At 45.4% G+C, this 20,764-nt stretch overlaps 1 protein-coding gene across 1 annotated transcript in view; it reads left to right on the top strand.

The window, feature by feature from the left end:
* The window catches only part of MIPEP (mitochondrial intermediate peptidase), a 140,282-nt gene that overhangs the window by 46,586 nt on the left and 72,932 nt on the right, over positions 1 to 20,764 (top strand). The window contains exons 11-14 of the mRNA XM_024125872.3: positions 1,353 to 1,506; positions 3,035 to 3,112; positions 4,871 to 5,075; positions 6,244 to 6,353. Coding sequence (XP_023981640.1) covers positions 1,353 to 1,506; positions 3,035 to 3,112; positions 4,871 to 5,075; positions 6,244 to 6,353 — 547 coding nt within the window. The remainder of the gene's footprint in view (positions 1 to 1,352; positions 1,507 to 3,034; positions 3,113 to 4,870; positions 5,076 to 6,243; positions 6,354 to 20,764) is intronic.

The following is a 20,764-nucleotide window of genomic DNA, read 5'->3' as shown; positions in this document are numbered from 1 at the left end:
TAAGATATTAGATTATCCTCTTTAGGATAATCCACTAGTCCTCTTTAGATTTATTTTTCTTTATCTCAACTTATAAAAATGTCTTGTTTTGAAATGTAATAGATCAGTAGCCCATGCCTGTAATTTATAAACATACCCATATTAAGGTTGAATACTCCAGTTATTTTATTGACAAGGATGCACCATCAGAATGTTGGGAGACCCCATGCCTGAGGGCACAGTCCCCCCTCCTCAGGCTCACGGGCCAGGCTCTTGGTTGCCTGGACCCCACGCACGGTGTCAGCGTCTCTCCCTCTCTTTCCCATCTACCTGCGTCCTGAGCTCTCGTTTAACCGCCTGGTTGCTGCAGTGGCTCTGCTGCCTCGTGCCTTCATAGTTTGGTTGCACCGTGGCCTCTCCTGGGCTCCCCTCCCATCTCCACTGCACAAGGAAGCCCTGGCCCTCGCCGCCCCACTGTGCATGCCCTGCCCTCTCTCCCTCAACACCGGCCCCTGAGCCTACTGGGTGCCCGCTGCTCTGGGCCCTTCCGTCTCTGCCCCCTTCCATCCCCGGCGTCCAGCGGGCCAGTCGACGGCTGCGTGAGTGAACGAATCAGTGAGTGAGGGCGCTGGACCACTCGAGTCTCCTACTCCACTGAGTCTGCTTTTATGAAAAAGTGATCAGAAATTAAGTTGTAAGTTGGTGGATGCTGTACGGAAATCTCACTTGTGGCGCAGTTTATACTCACTCACTGAACCCGGTCCCCCAGTTGGTAAGAAGCGTAAGTTTGTACATATTTGGTTAATCCCAGGAAGTAGAAATAGATTCAGTACCTACTATCATTCTAGAGCTCTTCTTTCTGGCTATGGTTATAAGGTTTGGCCTGACGTAATGATTCAGAAACATTCGCATCACGCATTCTGGGTGTATTTTGGTTTATGTTGGAATAAAAAACATAAAAAAGTTGTTTTGGGGTGAAGAATGATTAATATTCTGAGAATATTATCCTTCATTTTAGATATATAACAAAAAGATAAATTAAGATCTGATTGTTTATATGACAGGGCTTCGGAGCTTTTTCCATTAACAAATATTTTACTGGACGTGACCTGTGACTTTTTTTTAGAATATAACACATTTCATAGAGTGAGTTTTACCACTCTAGTTCCAACTGGTATTACTCTTACTACCGTTATAATCAGACTGCTGTTCTTCTGAAGAAGACTTGAGTGTGAAAGTCCCTCAGAAGATAGAAACCTACCGTAGGTTTTCAATCCTTTCTTGGCTCGTAAATTGTCAATGAAAAGTTAGCTGAATTGACCTCAAGAGACTGAAGCAAACGGAACTGTGATTGAGCTTCTTTTCGTCTCTAGGTACAACAGCGAGCCCAGTTTATACTGCCCGTTTTTCTCCCTGGGAGCGTGCATGGAAGGCCTGAATATCTTGTTTAACAGGCTGTTTGGGATTTCGCTGTACGTGGAGCAGCCTGCAAAGGGAGAGGTGTGGTGTGAAGATGTTCGGAAACTGGTAAGCGTCCCGGGTGGAGTGAAGAAGCCATTTTCCTTGTCTCCCAGGTTTGGTACTGAGTTAACAGCAGTTTCATCTCAAGGTAGCTTTGCCCCGATGGCGCTTGTCTTTGCTTGATGAAAGATCCAAATCGCCACTTCTGATTTAGGATGCTATAAAAGAAACACTTTTCTCTAAACATCAGTTGTTGCCTGAAATTAATGTAAACATTTAACAGCAGAGTTATTTCTCTGAAAAAAAAATTTGTTTTTAAGGGAGTTGATAGAAGGTTGAGTCTTTTATGTTGACAAACCCTGGTTCAACGAACGGTTGTCCTTGCCCTTCACGTCCCCCCTGTGCCAGGTGTCGCATCTGTTAATTCCAGCTCCCTTAGGCACCTCCCACCCCTTCCCGCCCGCCTGTGGGGCTCACGTTCGCGCCAGATGCTAGCCCGCGGCCTGTGTTCTTGGTGAGACTCCTTGGACGGTCAGTCCGAGCCTGGGATCCACCCTTCTGTCAGGGCCCGCTTCATGTGAGCTGCGACTATCGTTTTTTCCTGATGATTTTGAGGCTTTATGGGCCCTAAGGTGGTGGTGGTCTCTTGTTTTACTCTTTGCTCACGTGCTTAGCGCGCGGTTCACGAGAAGCGTGAACTGTCTTGTGGCCTCTTGGCCGCGCTTCGTGATCGTAGAGCAGGTGGTGGCGGAGTCGGGAGATCAGCGGGGAGCGTGGGTGGCACTGCACTTCCTTCTGTGCGCTTCGCAAGATGACAGCGGTGGGTGGTGTGCAGACACACCGTGAAGAGTGAAAGGGCACGATGTGGGCATGAGCTTCCCCAGCTCAGGAGGGCGCCCCTGGCGGCTTTGCTCGTGGCCGTTCCGCAGATGCCGTGAGCAGTCCCTGACACCAGGTGGATGCTCGGTGGACGCTTGCTGGAGTAAGGAACATAAGCTTGCAGGAAGCCCTAAAGCATAAGGTTGCCGTTCTTTATGGCAGAGGCCCCAGGTTGTGCAAAGATGGAGACCAGCTCTCCTGCGAGCTGGGCCTCTTGGAAGCCTGATTTGGGAGAAGGATGTCAGTGGTGGTATTACTTACTGCTCTTCAGCTGAAGGCAGACACTGCGTATTGTTCCTGTATCCCTGGGTTGTAGTTGGTGTGCTTGCGTATCCTTACATCCTAAGATTGGAGGAGCTATAATTTTGCTGCTAAAATGGTCCCGCCAGCACCCCTCCCCACCTCTTGCGGGTGGTGTGGGCCCAGTGGCAGAGCCGCGTCGCCGGGGACTGCCAGTCAGGACGCAGGGCTTGCGGAGGAGGTTGTCCTCTTCCGACAGAATTCCCCCATCATAGTTGTCCTGGAGATGCAGGAGAAGATGTTGAGGGCCAAGTGGAAGCCACCTCGAGGTCACATGGGACGTAGGAAGTAATGAAACGTCTATATTTGTGGCTCCGGGTGTTTTGTGAACAGGTTCTGGTGCTAGGAATGTGTTTCTTCTGTTAGGGTTTCTAAAGGCCTCATTCCCCACTAAATTCATTTTTTTTCCCCCTAGGCCGTGGTTCATGAATCTGAAGGACTGTTGGGGTACATTTACTGTGACTTTTTTCAGCGAGCAGACAAACCTCACCAGGTGATGCTTTGTTTACAAAAGGGTCTCTCTGAAGTCGTCAGCAGTTAATTCGTATTGATGTGAACTTTATACCTCACTTTTGTAGTTCCTGATGTTTAAAAGGCATCGCTGGGGGCTTCCCTGGCGGTCCAGTGGTTAAGACTTCGCCTTCCAGTGCAGGGGGTGCGGGTTCAATCCCTGTTCGGGGAGCTAAGATCCCACATGCCTTGTGGCCAAAAAACCAAAACAGAAAACAGAAGCAGTATTGTTAACAAATTCCGTAAAGACTTTGAAAATGGTCCACATCCAAAAAAATCTTTAGAAAAAAAAAAAGGCATTACTGATGGTGGCTAAATATATAAATTTGAAGTTAGGGTAGAATTTAAAGCTAATAAACGTTATGAAGGTAATTACATAAATCTATACCTGTCGTTTTTATCTGGGTCATGGTAACGACAGTAATAATGATAGCTGACACTTTACCAGCCCTTCTGTGTGCCCACCGGTGCTCTCAGTCCTTTTTCATGTCACACCTTTGAAAGTTCACGTTGGCCTTTTGAGCTGGACACTGGCATCATGAGGAAGCAGAGGTCAGAGAGGTAAGGTTCCTGCTTGCCCAGAGTCACACAGTTAGAAGCACTAGGATTTGAACCCAGACCTTCTGACGAGAGCCCCAGCTCTCAGCCAGTTTCCATACTTGAACATGGACCTAGTTCCAAATGGCACGAGATGTGTCCCTGTGGAGACCCTATCAACCACCAGTTCACTCCTCATGCAGAAAAGTGAGGCTCAGTTCCTCGAGCTGCACACCAGGTTTCCTGGTCGATCAGCCTCAAGCAATTTTGGGCAGTTTGATTGGAATTGTCAAGAATTCGGGTTATTAAGTTACAACAGGAATAATGGTACCTTATATTTAAATAGTGATTTCACAGCTTCCGAAGCAATTTTAGCAGACATGAGCTTATGAATGTGGGCAGCTGCTCTGGCATTTGACAGGGTGGAGGTGAGTCTGGTGGAGGTGAACCAGTGTCCGAGGTGATTTGGCTGGTAGATCTGGGCGGTGGGGCCGGAGTCTGGGTCGTTGACCTCTGCGTCCTCTGTTCCTTCTCTCTGCTTGAAAGGCCGGAGAATCCGGGTTAGTGATCTGAGCCCCACCTCCTAGTTGCCAGCCTGGGTGGTTCAGGTTTGAGATGCCGCAGCCCTAGCTGTGTGCCCTTGGACACGTGACTTAGTACTTCCAAGACTCAGTTTGTTTTCTCATCTGAAAAATGAAATACTTGCCTCTTAGACGCATTGTGAAGAGGAGGGGATGAAGTGTATACGAACTGAGAAAGAAACTCCAGGTTCCTTGCCTTGTGACAGCTGAGAGCTCATCGCCTCCAAGTGATGGAGACGGTGGTGTGGGAAGTGTCTCCTGGTTCATTGCCTGGCGCAGAAGGGGCTCCGTTAACATCGGCGCCCCCCGCGGTCCACGGCTGTCCCTGCCTGCCTGCCGTGAGCACCTTGAGGGCGTAGGGCTAAGCTCAGTGGTGACTCTGTCTCCGGCCACTCAACACACACGTTTGGAGTGAAGGAGTGAGTTCATCAGCACAAGCTCGGTGTATTTTTGGTGTTTAAAAAAATGAATATGTTAGGAAAAGTATTGGGATAAAAGTGTCTGTAACTAAATAAATAGAAGAATGGAATTAACGTAAGATGTGTACCCACACATTTTGATACAACTTTATGTTACCCTTCAGATTACTTCAGCCTCTCTTCACCTGTCGTGTTTTCTTAAAGGATTGCCATTTTACCATCCGTGGAGGCCGATTAAGGGAAGACGGGGGCTATCAGCTTCCAGTTGTTGTTCTTATGCTGAATCTTCCCCATTCCTCAAAGAATTTGCCAACGTTATTAACTCCTGGGATGATGGAAAATCTTTTCCATGAAATGGGACACGCCATGCATTCGATGCTGGGACGGACTCGTTATCAGCATGTCACTGGTGAGCCAAGAAGAGGGGACTTTAAACATGTACATTTCATTTTAAATTGGAAAAAGCTTTTCATTTAGAAAATCTGTGGTCATTTATCGCAGATGGCGTCATCTTGTCCTTCCAACTGTGATGCTACCCGATCTTCGTTACGTATTTTTCCATCCTTGACAACAGTTCTCACCAAGGAATGTCTCAGTTGCCTGTCTTTTCAGTTTGTACCATTTTACATTTTGTCGTATATTATGTGGAATTTCAGTCTGTGGCCGTGTGTATGAATAAGCGTATCTCCTTAGCCAGGAGCACAGACTTAGCAAGTAAATAAGTGAATGAACCGTTGCCTCTTTTTATCCAAAACCAGTTAGAAAATCTCAAGGCACGTTGAAAAGGTGTGACCAGATACTTTGTATTTCTCCTCTGCTTTCGCCTGCGTAAAGCTGTGGTCCGGCTGCTGATGGGTTGCGGTGTCGGGTGACGCCCCAGGCTTCCCTCCTCCTTATCCTCTCTGAGTCTTAAGCTTGCGATCAGACAGGGTCAGTCAGCCTTAGACCACCTGGGCAAGTGTTGGTCTTCGGTATTTACGAACTAACTTTACACACAGTATTTTGGGGGAGGAGGAGGTATTTGAAAAGACTGCGGTAGATGGGCCGGACAGAATCACAAAGTGTCACCAAGACATGCTTACAGGATTTGTTCTTTAAATAATTTTGAGTTTGAGATGTTGCTTTTCTGTATTGAGGATTGACCTTGTTACCAGAAGCAATCAATAGATAAAGTACTTTTGAAACAAAGGAAGGATACGGGCACTTGGTGATGGAATTCATGAATTAAATTCAGTTGCTGTGTTAATTAAGTAAGAATGTTGTAATTTGTGTTTCAGGTATAGCCCAGCATAGCTGAAGACAGTTTTGTTTGTAGAGGGTGTGAGCCGTTGCTTTACGAGGTGTTCTATCCAGCTGTGCAAATATTTTGTTTTACTTCTGATACGTGGGAAAATAAGACATTATTACAAACTTTTCTGTAAATATGTGCAATAATTTTATAGAAGTAAAATATTGACTTAATGAATTAAAGATTATCATAGTTCATCAGAAGTACAACTAAATTTTAAAAGAGTTTGTAGTAGGATGAACGTGTTGATGTGGTTCATGCCAGCTTCTTTCTTTCTCCCCCATTTTAGGGACCAGGTGCCCCACTGACTTTGCCGAGGTCCCTTCTATTCTGATGGAGTACTTTGCAAATGATTACCGAGTGGTTCACCAGTTTGCCCGACATTATCAGACGGGGCAGGTAGGGAGCGTTGACTTTCTGTACCGTCCTCTGGGGCGCGGGGGTGGCTTTTGTGACCTGCGGGGTAGCACGGAACTCTTACTGCTTTTTCAGAACCTTCTCCGAACCAGAATCCTTCTACCGTTTCCTGATTCCCTTCCTTCAGCTGTAGCTACAGTCGTGTGGGCAGCAAGTAGCTGCCCTTTATTATATGCCCAGTAACGTCCCGTCTAGTCCTCAGAGCCGCCCCCTGAGGAAGGCGCTGTGTCCTGTTTCCAGAAGGGGAAACAAGCCTCAAAGCCTGTCTCACCTCAAAAAAGCCTTTGGTCTTTCCTCTGCCCTTTATGCTTCTGAATGTTCTCTCGGTCTGAATGTGTGTGTTATTTGGTAAGCTGTGATGCCATATTTCCCCGATGTGTTTAGGTAGCATCTACATGATGCCAAGTCTGAAAATTCCTTAATTTTGAGGTTTAGGTTTAACTAGTGCCTTGTAATGTTAAAGGTTTTTAAGTTCTGTAAAGTAGGATTAAGTGAGCGATACTTTACGGTACGTTGGCTCTAATCTAACTGTCAACATTGTATGTTTACTGTCTGCGTGTCCCATGGAAAATGTATTCTTCTCTCAGAATTTTGGTGATATACTGTTACATTAGGTAGTGTTTTTCCTCCTTAAACTGTACCTCCCTGAGTGCCTGTGTACAATTATATTCATCTTTTAATCTTCAGCATTTAGAATTGTGCCTAACACAAAAAAAGCACTAGAAGAAATTAAAGGAAGGACTGAATGGGATGAGAAAAAGAAGGGCCAAAACCCACCTTTATTTGTGACTCACTTTCTGGTTGTATCTCTGGATGCGTAATGTAAATTGGCGATTTCTGTTTTTTGGACCTGACTTTAACTATCAACTGTAGAATAATGGACGAGTTCCTGGAGAACTGATCTGAGTTAGTCTCCATCATGATCTGTTTCTGTGGTTAAGAGGACAGAATTGAAGTATTTGTGATCCAGTCAGCTACCTGCCCATCAACGTGCGGAGTTGCTCTGGGGATTATGTCAACGTAGCCAGCGACGCAGAAGCGCACAGCCCACCAGGCAATGGCCTCGTCCACCCGGCTCCACACTTCGGGCTCTGGGAAGGAGGAGGATGGCCTGACGCAGCTCTGCTCCTGTAAGCGCCCCGGGCCCATCCTCGAGGGCACGGACGTGCTCAGGCACAGGGCGCAGGCTTGCGGGGAGCCGGCCCTCTGCTGGGGCCTCGGGACGGCCTTCGCCAGGAGCTCCTGGAGGAACTGGGTCGTGAAAAAGTACGTCGGGTGGCAACTTGCCGGTGCGCTCGCGGCAGCCCTCATCCGTCTCGTTGCAGGATGTTTACTGAGGACACACTGAGGCCATAGGTGAGTCCTTCCGTCAGGAGATGGGCTCCGTTCTCAGCGCCTGAGAAGCAGCCGGGAGTAAGTGCGACAGCGTCCCTGCGCTACTGGCCTGCTGTCTCGGGGAGCAGAGCAGGGCTGAGGGCAAGGCGACTCCAGTCGAGGGACAGTCCCCGGGGCTCAGAGATCCCGAGACAGGCAGGACGGCGCGTGTGGCAGGGTCAGCGAGGGCGGGTAGGGGGACGGACGGGTGAACGCGGGAATGTCCTCGCGTTCAGAACCTGCACCCCGTCCGTCTCTGCACCCGCCTTGCCCACACCCCGGGCGTCCCTCCGCTCGCCGCCTGGTGGCGAGGGGGATCCTCCTGTGTCCCCGGCTTCCCCTCGGGGCCGAGTCCCTCCTGTGACTCTGCCCCAGCTTCTCATTAGCCTCCAGCCGGCAGCCTCCCCGGAGTCCGCCTTTGGACCCGAGGGCTCGTCCGTCCTTTGCTGCGGTCAGCGGTGACGAGGGCCAGAGCCAAGGAGCTGGCAGTGGGGCCGGGAGAGGAGCAGCCGTCGGAGGCTTGGCGGGGAGGGCCTGCGGCTGGTCAGATGGCGGGGAGGGTCCGAGAGCAGGGGGTCCGGGAGGGGGGCCGCGTCTGAGGAAGGAGGACGGGTCTCGTCTCGCCTTGGATGTCCGCTGCACAGCGTGGCTGCCCACGCGGCCGCTCGCGGTGCCGGCCTGAAACCCAGAGTCAAGTGGACACGCAGGCGTGTGGGGCCGAGTGGTGGGGAGGTGGCGGGCAGCCTGTGGGGAGGTTAGAAGCGGCCCGTGAGAGGAGCTGTCTGGGGGCTCCGGTTCCCGAGGATGCACGGAGCGGGGCGCCTGCGGAACGGTGGCAAGACCCTGTCGGCGTCGGACCTAAGTGCTGGGCCGAAATGCACCACGATACTGAGGTCCGTTTAAAAATATTGTTGTCTGTTTCCAGAGCAGTGAGAAAAGCCAGGAAGGGCTAGAACCACTGCTTGGAGGGTGGTGTACTGTCCCCCAAAAAAGACAATTCCTGTTTTACTACTGAATTCTTCAGTCAGAAGAACCATTTTTGAACAAGATCATTTCAAGAGAAGAATATTAAGTCCAAAACGCCACTTCAAACGAGATGAGATGGGAAGCGAGCAGCAAGCTGCTGTGGATTAATTCCCATTTCGGCTCCGAAGGCGCGTCCGCGGGCTGAAGGGATTGCAGGCACAGCCTCCAAAGCAGGAACAGCTTTGGGACCCACGGAGTCTGGAGAGGGCGCCAGAGGCACAGGCACCTCGAGCCTCGCAGAGGACTGACTCACCTCTTCTTGTCGCTGATGAAACACCAACCGGCTGGATGCTTTCACTTTAAGGGCAGTTCTAGCCTAAGGGCAGGAGCTAATTCCCTCCAGTCTAACTCTGTAAAGAAATAATGTTAAAGAGGAACAGCAGGGTGCATCTTTCTGCTTCATTTCCTGTCCTGCTGCACATCAGGGAAGGAATTTTTCCCCGTCACATGGTCTATTCCAGAGAGCTGTCTGCCTAGCGAGAATGTATTGGTGACTTATTAACACCTAGAAGTACTTTATCTGAACCTGAGCATCCCAGAGCCAGTGGCTTCCTTGTGGTCGCAGAATTAGAAGTATGCCTCTCAGATCTGCAGGTGCCATACAGCTGTCAGGAAACAAACACCAGAGGTGCTCATTTGCGTGTTTCAAACCGAACTTGACAAGTTCTTGACAAGCTACAGCATCAGAGCTGAAGCAGAATTCGTTGTAAATCAATCTTAAAATCAGTAGCACAAGTATAGCAGAAATACGGACTTGGTAGCAGCTCCCATGGAAACATCCAGGTTTTTAGATGTGATGAACTTGATGTGAATCAGCGGTCTCGGGGAGTTCCTCCCAAACCTCGGTCGACCTTAGGCTGCGTCGCAGGACCTGTGGGAGCTGAGGAACGGGGGTGTTGTCTTTCTTCTCCGTGCTCGTTGGTTCTGGCCTTCAGCCTCACCCTTCCAGTTGCTTCCAGCGGTTCCACACTTCTGGAAGCACAGGCTTTGTCCTCCCTTGAACATTTTCATACGCAGCTCCTTTTTTAGTCGTGGTGAAATACATATTACGTACAACGTGCCAGCTTAACCGCGTTTCAGTGACTGTTGAGGGGTGTTAAGTGCGTTGTCGTTGCTCTGCTTCCCTCACCACCGCCACCCCAGAACGCTGTCCATCCTGCACACCTGGCGCTCTGTCCCCATTAGACACGAGCGCCTCATTTCCCCTCCCGCAGCCCGTTAGCCAGCACTCTGCTCGTTTCCGTGAATTTCACCATTCTAGGGACCTCGTGTAAGTGGAATTATACAGTATTTATCCTTCTGTGGCTGGTTCATTTCATTTAGCATAATGTTTTTAAGGTTCATCCAGGTGTAGCCTGTGTCAGAATTTCTTTCCTTTCTAAGGCTGAGTGATTTTCTTTGTGTGGATGGACCGCGTTTCGTTCAGCCATTCATCCGTTGATGGACACTTGGGCGGCTTCCACCTTTCAGCTCCCGTTGTTACCAAGCTCAGGTTTGGCTGCTCACCACTCAGAAAGCCAGGGCTTAAGAGACAAGTGCTGGTAGGAGCAGAAAGTCTGCTTTGTTCAAGAGGCCGGCGACCTGGGGAGAAGGCGGACTCGTGCCCCAGAACCCATTCTGAAGATTCTGCTCAACCAGGAAGGTTTTTAAAGGGAAACGGGAAGTGACCTCAGCCGGTCGTTGACGTCAGAGCTGTCGCTGACCCTGCCGTGCGCAGCCTTGGCGACTGCTCGTGGCCTCTCCTCGGGTGCTGTCTTAGTCACGCAGTCTGCCCCCGAGACTGCTGACCGGGGAGCTACACACTATCCTGAGAAACAGCGTTAATCCCATTCTCTTGAGGCCAGTTCTTAGAATTGTGCTAGCCAGAGATTGAGTACTGCTCAAGATGGAGCGGCTTGTGTCACGGCCGCAGCCTGGTCGTCACGCAGCATAAACTCCTGTGCGGTTGAAAGGGGCGTGATGAGTAACAGAGTCGCTTCTCTCCCTCCTCCCCTCAGGAAGTTCCAAGGGTTTTAGAAGCCCCGTGCCAGGAACCAGGGATGAAGACCACACGTATATTTCTTCCTGGATCCCAGGAGCACACGCCCTGTCTCCCTTCGCAGGGTCTACCTCGTCCATCCCCTTTGTCCTCGGTCCTCGGTTTCCAACCCCCTCTCCTCCAGCCTTGTCCCCCCTTCTCGCCAACACGCCTCTGCCCTCAGCGCACCACATGGAGCGGGGCTGCCAAGCCCAGGGCATTTCAGTTACGGGGACTCTTGTTCCTTGTGGGATGACAGTGACATCGGTGATCTAGAAAGCACCCTGAGAAGAGGCTGCCACATCATGTAGAGTTGGGAACCCCTTCCTCTTAGGAATGTTGTAAGAAGATGGTTTTAGACCAGAAAAAGAAGCTGCAGTCTGTCCTGATATTTGAAGGATACCATGTAGAGGAAGAAAATAGGTCTGCTGTGTCATTCCAGAAAACAGTATTACTGGGAACAGTGGATGGGAGTCAGATACGGCTGATTTCAGCTCAGTAGATTCTTCTCATAAATGCTTGGAGAGGAGATGCCTCTGAAAATAGTATGTTCTTATTTAATGCTTAGTGTTGCAAAATCATGTTGTAGAATGCACATCTAGGAAACCAGCACCCAACTTAAAAAGTAAAGTGCTACCAAATGCTCCTCTCTGGAGGTAAGGACAGTCTTGAATTCCTGTTAGTTTTTTGATGAAAAATAGTCTTTACACATAAGTTATTTATTCCTCAGCAACATGGTGTTTAGTTTTGTATTTGAGTTTTAAAAAAATATGGTATTATATGGTTTCTAACCTTCTGTGATTCTTTGTATAATCCTGGTATGCCTAAGATTCATCAGTGTTGCACGTAGATGCAGTATATTTGCTTTCAGTTCAGCATGATATTCTGTAATTTAGGTACTCAATTCTTCTGTCATTGAAATGGCTTCCTCCAGGTTTTTCCTAGTTCATCTGTATCTGCTGTGAACATTTTGTTTACTTTTCTCCTCATATTCATGTGCGTGTTGGAATTGCTGGGTTTGTAAGGTGTGTGCGTCTTCAAGTTCATGAGGTAATGCCATGTTTTTTTTTTTAATTGAGATATGTTTGACATATTGTGTTAGTTTCAGGTATATAACTTAATTTGGTATGTGTACATATTGTGAAACGATCACAATAATTTTAGTTAACATCCAGCACCTCAAATAGTTACGGTTTTTTTCTTGTGAAGAGAACTTTTAAGATCTACTCTTTTAGCAGCTTCCAGACACACAATATAGCATTATTAACTGTGGTCACCATGCTGTACGTGACATCCCCAGACTTTTCCACCTTATAACTGGACGTTGGTACATTTTACCCGCCACCTCTGGCAGCCACCAGTCTGTTCAGGTTTTTTGTTTTTTCCTTAAGATTCCACACGTAAATGAGATCGCGCGGAGTTTGTCTTCCTCCGACGCACTTCCCTCTCCGGGCTGCCGTCCAGAACGTTCATACTTACTGACCCTTTTCGGCAGTGGTTCCCCTCGCACCTCATCCTCATCGATGTTTGATGCTGTCAGAGGTTTTAATTTTGCCAGTTTTGTGGTTGTGAACTGGAATGCTCTGAGGACCCTAACCACCAGCAGGGCTCCCCGAGTACGTCTCGCTTGAACATCTTTTTATGTTTTCCTTGTTCATCTTTGTTTGCTCTCGCGCGCCTGTTTCTCTTCTCATTTTCCTGTGTGACGTTTGCCTTTCTCTGTTGATTTCTCAGATTTCTTGACATGTTGGAATAATAATCCTTTGTCAGCTATATGTCTGCTCTCAGTTTACAGCTTGTCTTCTCACTTTCTTTATGGTATCTTTTGATGGGTTTAACTTCATTTTAATTTTGTTGAATCCAGCAATCTTTTCGTCCTAGTTAATGCTTTAAATATCCTATTTTTAAAAACCTTTGTTTCCATAGAAGTCATAAAGAGATCCTTCTGTTTTTTCCTGAAAGTTTGAGTGTCTTTCCCTTATCTTTAGGTCTTCCATCAAGCAGGAGCTCCTCTTTGTGTTTGGTGTGAAGTGGAAACGCAGTTCCCCTTCTTCCCGGCGGGTGACCAGTTGTCTGAGCGCCGTGTGCTCTTTGTCCGGTGACCTGGGCGGGGGGGGCCCAGCGCCCAGCGCCCACCTGTGTGCACTCATCTGCTCTGGGGCCCCTCTTATCCCGTTGTTCTGTCCGACCCGATACCAGTGCCGTGCCTGCGTCACTACAGCTTTGTAGTAAGTCTTGACATCTGATAGGGCACATCTTTTTTTATTTGTTTTTCAGAAATTCCTTGTCAACTCTTGGGCCTTTGTCTTTTTTCCTACACATTTTAGAGTCAGCTTACCCATTTTCTTGAAAAAAAGCTACGGCAAGAGTTTGCTTGGGGTGACTTTATTAAATCTGTGGGTCAGTTTAGGGAGAACTGATATTTGAAGACTGAGTGTTCCACGCCACGGCTGTGACACCCCCCCACCCTTCCTTAGGTCTTTTAAGAAGCCTTTTAAAGTGTTTTCAGACTTCCTTCCAAAGAGTCTTGCTTAACTTTTATTAGATTTAGTCCTGGATGCCCTACCTTTTTGATAGCTTTATAAATGTATAGTTTAAAAAATTATGTTTCTACTTGTTTGTTGCTGGTGTTTAAATGTGCAATTGATCCTTTATTGGATATATCTTATTTTTAGCAACTTTGCAAAACTTTCTTATTAATTCTAATAACTTGTCTATGGAATTTTTAAAGTTTTTTAACCAAACAGTTACTCTTGCTGCAAATAAGAAGCTGTATTTTTCCTTTCCCATTCCTAGGTCTTTTATGTCTTTATTTTGTCCCCCTCGAGTCACGGGACCCTCCAGTACAGGAGTGACGTGGACTAGGAGTTGTAATATGGGCATCATTTGCCTTTATCCTGATTTTTAAAGGAAATGTTTCTAATGTTTTACCATAAAGCAAGCTGTGTGTTGTCGTAGGTTTAGTGGAGACAACAGGAAAAGGTAATTCCTTCCTATTCCCAGTTTACTAAGGTTTTTTTTTTTTTCTTTTTAATCATTAACAGTTACTGCATTTTATCAGACCTTTTCTGCATCTTTTGAGGTAATTGGGTGGTTCTTTTCCGTTTATCAGGTAATGTCGTGAATGTTGATATTAATGTTAAGCAACCTTTGCGTTCCAGGGTTCAATGACTTTGGTCCTAACTTAATGTTATGTTTTTAATACGGTGCTGGCTCCAGTTTGCTAGTATTTTGCGTGTGGAGGGTTTCTTGTATCTGTGTCTGTGAGAGAGATGCGCTCGCGATTTTCTTGGTCCTCTCACTCTCGCTGGTGCTGGTATTAAGTATATCCCTTTTCATAAAATGAGTTGCTGAGAGCTCCTTCTTTTCCATACAAGCACTTTTATGAAATTGTAATAATCGGTTTCTTGAAACTTTGTCAGAATTCAGCCATGAAACCATTCAGGGTCTATCATTTTCTCTGTGGGAAGATTTTTTAAATGACTGATTTCCTTAATAGTCACAGGAGTCTTTGGCCTTCTTTTCTTCTTAAGTAAGCTTTGCTAACTTGTAATTTTCGAGAAATTTATCCATTTAACCCAAGTTTTCAAGTTTGTTGGCATGAAGTTATTTATAGCATTCTTTCATGCTTCGCGTCCTGCCACATCCGTGCTTCTGTCCTTTTCATCTCTAATATTCTTCTCTCATTTTTTTCTCTATTAATCTTGGCAGAAGATAAGTATCAGTAGTATTTACAAAGAACTAATGCAAACTTTGTTTATCCTCCCTGTTTTGTTTGTTTTAGTTCATTAGTTTCTGTCTGTATGGTTATTCTCTCCCTTCTTCGTTTTTTCCCCCAGTTTCTTAAGGTGGACGCTTAGCTAATTGAGTTTCAGTTTTCTCTAACATGTGCATTTACATTTTAATGCTATAAATTTTAAACTGTGTGATGCAGTGCTTTAGCTGCATGCCATGATTTTAATACAAAATGTTTCCAATGTTGCTAATTTCCATTGTAATTTCCTCTTTGACTAATGAGTTTTTTTGAAGTGTGGTTTACAATTTTTAAACCTTTGTAGAGGAGTTGTTTATCTTTTTGTTATTGATATCTAATTAATTAGTCCGACTGGTATTGATTTTGCATTTTGTTGATATTTATTTTATGGCCTAGTGTGTCATCAGTTTTTTGGAAATGTTCTGTTTGTGCTTGCGTACATTGTATATTTTCTAGTTGTTGGGCTTGGGGTTTCAAACCCTTCTGTTAAGTTAGCCTTTTAATCGTGTTGTTTAAATCTTTGATATATGACTAATTTTTATGACCTAGCAAAAATTGAGAGATGTAAGGCTTCCACTAGGATGCTGGATGTATCATTTTTTCCCCTTAGTTTTGACTCTTTTTAAAAATTATTAAGGCTTTATTTATTTAAAGCAGTTTTAGGTTGGCAGCAAAATTGAGGGGAAGGTGTAGAGATTTCCTATAAACCCCCTGCCCCGACTCATGCATAGCCTCCCCTATCATCAGCATCCTCACCGGTGGCTGCATCTGTAACAGCTGATGAACCTCCATTGACATGTCCACAGTTTACATGGGGGTTCACTTGTGGTACCGTACGTTCTGTGGGTTTGGGCAAATGTATAATGACATGTATCCATCATTATGGTGTCATACAGAGTAATTTCAGTGCCCTATAAATAATTTCATTGCTTTTTGCTCTATTTTGAGAATATTTTGTTAGATGCATAAAAGTATAGAGTTGAACTATTCCTTTCTTCCTCAGGTGTTAGCCTTTTAATCTTCATAATGCTTCTTGTCTTCAAGTTTATTCTTTTTTTTCTGGTAATTTTGTAATCCCCAGCTGCATTACTAATCACCGGAGATACAGTCAATTGACTTTCAAGAGAACCTAAATTTTTTGGCATAATTTTGTCCATTAGCCACTACACTGAAATGTTTGTTGTTCTAGTTATCTTTCTCACAAAATACTTACCAGGCAATAACGAATAGAAATTAACATTTATTATTTCATATGTTTTTTCTGATTTAATCTGTCCAGCAGTGTATGAAGTAGGTACACAGTTAGCCACACTTTGTAGAACCTGAAGCTCAGAAAGGTTAAGTAATTTTTCAGGGGTCACACAGTAGTACTCAAATCAGTATTATAACATTGTGGGTGTTTTCTTTTTCCAGTTTTTCCTAGTTAAAAACCCCTTAATATCGTAGGAAATGGCTTATACTTCTTATACAGTACGTCTCACAAAAAAACCAGGCCCATTTCCATAGTAAGTGTTATTTTTAGCACAGTGCTAGTGCTTTCATTTTAGAACTGTTGTGTGTTGAGTCATTATAAGATTTAGCTTGTTGCCTTCATTTGTGAGAGTTAGCCCAAGGCTAAAATTGCTTAAGATGTATTTCCAAGGAGACATACAGCCTTGTAATAAATCTTCTCCTGTCATCCTCCCAGGAGATATGAATAAGGATTGAAGGCAAAAATTATAGTGCAACTAGAACTAGATTCCTTTTGGCAAGTTTAAGTTGTTTTGAAACGTTTCTTATTTTCGGCTTTAATGCTTCTCAGTTATGTCTAGACAAGACCATTGAACCGGAGAGCAGAGACAGGTCTGACCCCAGCCCCGCTGCCGGTGCAGGTGGCCTAGATCAGTCAGAGAACTTATCTGAGACTTCTCTGCTCTTTTATATAACATAAAAATTTAAAAGTTAGAAACTAAAAACTAATAGCCCCATACTCACATCAAAAATTCTAGGCAGTCAAATTTAATAATATATGCCAACTGTAAACGAGGGAGGACTGCAGCTTTTTTTTTAGGAAAAAAATAGAAGTTAGACTCTGTTACACGTTACAGTGTTTCATGTTGAGCCCTGTACGACTTTCTCTGTGCCGTCCGTCAGGTGAGTCTGTGATACTATGCAAGCATTTCCAAAGGTTCTTTGGTGCCATCTTAGTTCGTAAGAAAACACTAAACCACTAAAAGTCAAGTAAGAAGGAAGTGATGCTATTTGCTCTGGGTTCAGAGCTGAGACTTCGCCTCTTAGGGCCTGGCAGCATTTTCATTGTATTGATGATGTGCCGTCGGATTATTGACTAACGGCAAAGCAGGCAGCTCGAGACACGCCGAATCCAGTGGTTTCCCCGCCGTAGACATGTGCCGAGGTCGAGGGCTCAGGGTGCTGGGATCAAGCTGCGAATCGAAGCTGCTGACTCGTGGGCTGGATGGCTTTGGTGCTTGGCCTGCTGCCTCTGAAGCCTTTTCTTGTTTGAGGCGACCCTGTCTCAACAAATTTGTGTCTTTAGATCCAGCACGTTCCCAGGGGGTTTCGGTGGTAGGAAAACAAGGATTTGTACCAGAGGAGGTCTTAATTTTGAATATTTGTGCAGCTTCTACCATAATACATTTTCTAAATGCTCATAAATAAGCCAGATATTGTATTGCAGTGCCTTGGCTCTGTACGAATTTGATGCCAAAACATTTTTTTTTTTTTTTTTTTAGTGAATGCTGTTTATTTATTTAGTTAGTTAGTTTTTTTTTATTTTTGTCTGCACTGGGTCTTCGTTGCTGCACCCGGGCTTTTCTCTAGTTGCGGTGAGCGGGGGCTACTCTTTGCTGCGGTGTGTGGGCTTCGCGCTGCGGTGTGTGGGCTTCGCGCTGCGGTGTGTGGGCTTCTCGCTGCGGTGTGCGGGCTTCTCATTGCGGTGGCTTCTCTTGTTGTGGAACACAGGCTCTAGGCACGCGGGCTCAGTAGTTGTGGCGCACGGGCTTAGTTGCTCCGCGGCATGTGGGATATTCCCGGACCAGGGCTCGAACCCGTGTCCCCTGCATTGGAAGGTGGACTCTTAACCACTGCACCACCAGGGAAGCCCGATGCCAAAACTTTTAACGTGACACTATTTAATGCAGACTGGTGAGTTGTCAAGTGAGTGAAGATGTCTGACAGATTTATGAGTTTTTGTGTGTACAAGTTAAGCACACAGGGAAACATTCAGAGAATTCAAGTAATGCCAAGTTTGCTAACACATTTGCACTTTTGACAGTATTTCAGAAACCTTACCAGAAATGTTGTGCTTTCTTAATATAGTAGGAAATCTATTAGTATTTTAATATTTCTGTTCCCATGTGTGGTCAGCCGACAGTGCAGCTGTGTTTACCCCGAGAATACAGTGAACCGCGCCCTTCCTTGTGAGGCGGGGCACAGTCAGGAAGTTCTGGGGAAAGTTCGCTGCACAGGGGCAGCTGTGTGATCTGTCCTCCAGGCCTGAACACTGAAGAAGGAAGACGGGGCCATTCTCTGTCTCACATGACAGTACCCTGACCTGAAGCCGCCAGGCCCAACTGTACACATGGTTACCTTTTGGCAGTGTTTAGAAAGACACCTGAGCTACCCGCAGGGACTTCAGTTTCTTCCAGTCAGTCAGTACTTTGCACAAGTTGATTGAATAGCTATTACCTCACCAAATTGTCATAGTAATTTTTTGCAGCTTTTTTTTTTTTTTTTTTTAATTCTCATCTTACAAATGAGAAAGCAGGATGCCCAGAGCCTCGCCTGCTGTCAGAAAGCAAACGAGCAGCCTCAGAAAATGCCAGCCTCCAGCTTTGGTAGCCGCCTCTGTGCTACCTTCCTATAGCCAGTTCCTTCGCTCATAAGATTAGGACTGTTTCATTTTGCTCACCTTTGTTTTTCAGATCATTGTGATGATTATGTTTTTCTGAGTCAGGGCATCTCAAACTTTAATATGCATGAAATCATCTGGGATCTGGTTAAAATGCAGATTCTAACTCGGTGGGCGTGGAGCGGCCTGTGACGATGTATTTCCAAGAAGCTTCCAGATCACACCATGACAGCTGACTGCGCCTAGAGTCTGGTTGGGGCTCCAGAAATTTACATTTGAGACATGGGTGCGTCAGTGGACTTGGAGGAAGACATTAACTAAATGCTAGCAATAGGAACTCAACACCCAGCAGATCCTTGGGGTCTTCGGTGTTGCCGCCGGGCCTTGGCATTTACTGCTGACAGGCTGCACCGTCGTTGTCACCGCCATGGTCACACAAAGCCAGATCTCAGTTTTTCAGAACTCAACACAGCACTTTTGTTTTTAAATAAGGAACAAAGATAATTGTGGAAAAATTCATATTGAATTATTAAAATAAATTAGAACAAATTAGGTCACCATAGTTAACTGTTGGCATATTATGTTCTAATTGTAGAAATAATAATTCTGCCTTTTTTCTGTTTCTCTCTGGGGGGAAACCTACAATGTCTTTCTACATTTTATAACTAAAATGGATCTTTGAAATAGAAATAACCTCCTCTATAGTAATAACAATAGGCATAATTAATTGTGAAGGTAATTGCCTTTCAGTCATTTAAGTAATTGCTGTCATCTGAATTCCTGCGTAGCTTCACCTGTACCTCTTTTGTGGCATGTAGGGCATTTCCCCATGTGACTAATTTTGACGTACATCCCTTTTCTGGGTCCTGGCAGAAGGATCAAGGGTCTGTTGTAGTGTACCTGGCTGCAGGGTAGGGTGCCGTGCACACAGTGGGTGCTTCATAAAGGGAGCGCAGTGGGCCTCCCTGCTCCCTGGCCTGCTGGGCTTGCTCTGTGCCTCCAGAGAGAGGCAGGGCCGGCTTCAGCCCTGGGCTTTTCACGCCTCGTGGGCTGCTACAGAGACAAAGATTGCAGGTGTGTGTTTTTTTTTTTTTTTTAATTTAATTTTATTTTATTTTTAAACAGCAGGTTCTTATTAGTTATCTATTTTATACAAATTAGTGTATACATGTCAATCCCAATCTCCCACTTCGTCCCCCCCTGCCCCTCGCCACTCTCCCCTCTTGGTGTCTATATGTTTGTTCTTTACATCTGTATCTCTATTTCTGCCTTGCAAACCGGTTCATCTGTACCATTTTTCTAGATTCCACATATATGCGTTAATAGACTATATTTGTTTCTATCTTTCTGACTACTTCACTCTGTATGACAGTCTCTAGGTCCATCCACATCTCTACAAATGACCCAATTTCATTCCTTTTTATGGCTGAGTAATATTCTCTACATCTGTGTCTCTATTTCTGCCCTGCAAACCGGTTCATCTGTACCATTTTTCTAGGTTCCACATATATGCATTAATATACGATATTTGTTTTTCTCTTTCTGCCTTACTTCACTCTGTAGGACAGTCTCTAGATGCATCCACGTCTCTACAATGACTCAGTTTCGTTCCTTTTTATGGCTGAGTAATATTCCATTATATATATATGTACCACATCTTCTTTATCCATTTGTCTGTTGATGGGCATTTAGGTTGCTTCCATGTCCTGGCTATTGTAAGTAGTGCAGTGAACATTGGGGTGCATATGTCTTTTTGAATTATAGTTTTCTCTGGGTATATGCCCAGTAGTGGGATTGCTGGGTCATACGGTAATTCTATTTTTAGTTTTTTAAGGAACCTCCACACTGTTCTCCATGCTGCTGTATCAATTTACATTCCCACCAACAGTGCAAGAGTGTTCCCTTTTCTCCACACCCTCTCCAGCATTTGTTGTTTGTAGATTTTCTGATGATGCCCATTGTAACTGGTGTGAAGTGATACCTCATTGTAGTTCTGATTTGCATTTCTTTATTATTTAGTGATGTTGAGCAGCTTTTTATGTGCTTCTTGGCCAACTGTATGTCTTCTTTGGAGAAATGTCTATTTAGGTCTTCTGCCCATTTTTGGATTGGGTTGTTTGTTTTTTTAATATTGAGCTGCATGAGCTGTTTATATATTTTGGAGATTAATCCTTTGTCCGTTGATTCATTTGCAAATATTTTCTCCTATTCTGAGGGTTGTCCGTTCATCTTGTTTGTAGTTTCCTTAGCTTTGCAAAAGTTTTTAAGTTTCATTAGGTCCCATTTGTTTGTTTTTGTTTTTATTTCCATTCCTCTAGGAGGTGGATCAAAAAAGTTCTAGCTGTAATTTATGTTAAGGAATATTCTTTCTA

This window comes from Physeter macrocephalus, chromosome 13 (assembly GCF_002837175.3).
Source record: "Physeter macrocephalus isolate SW-GA chromosome 13, ASM283717v5, whole genome shotgun sequence".
Classification (NCBI taxonomy): Eukaryota; Metazoa; Chordata; class Mammalia; order Artiodactyla; family Physeteridae; genus Physeter; species Physeter macrocephalus.
This window is presented reverse-complemented; position numbering and strand designations above follow the sequence as displayed.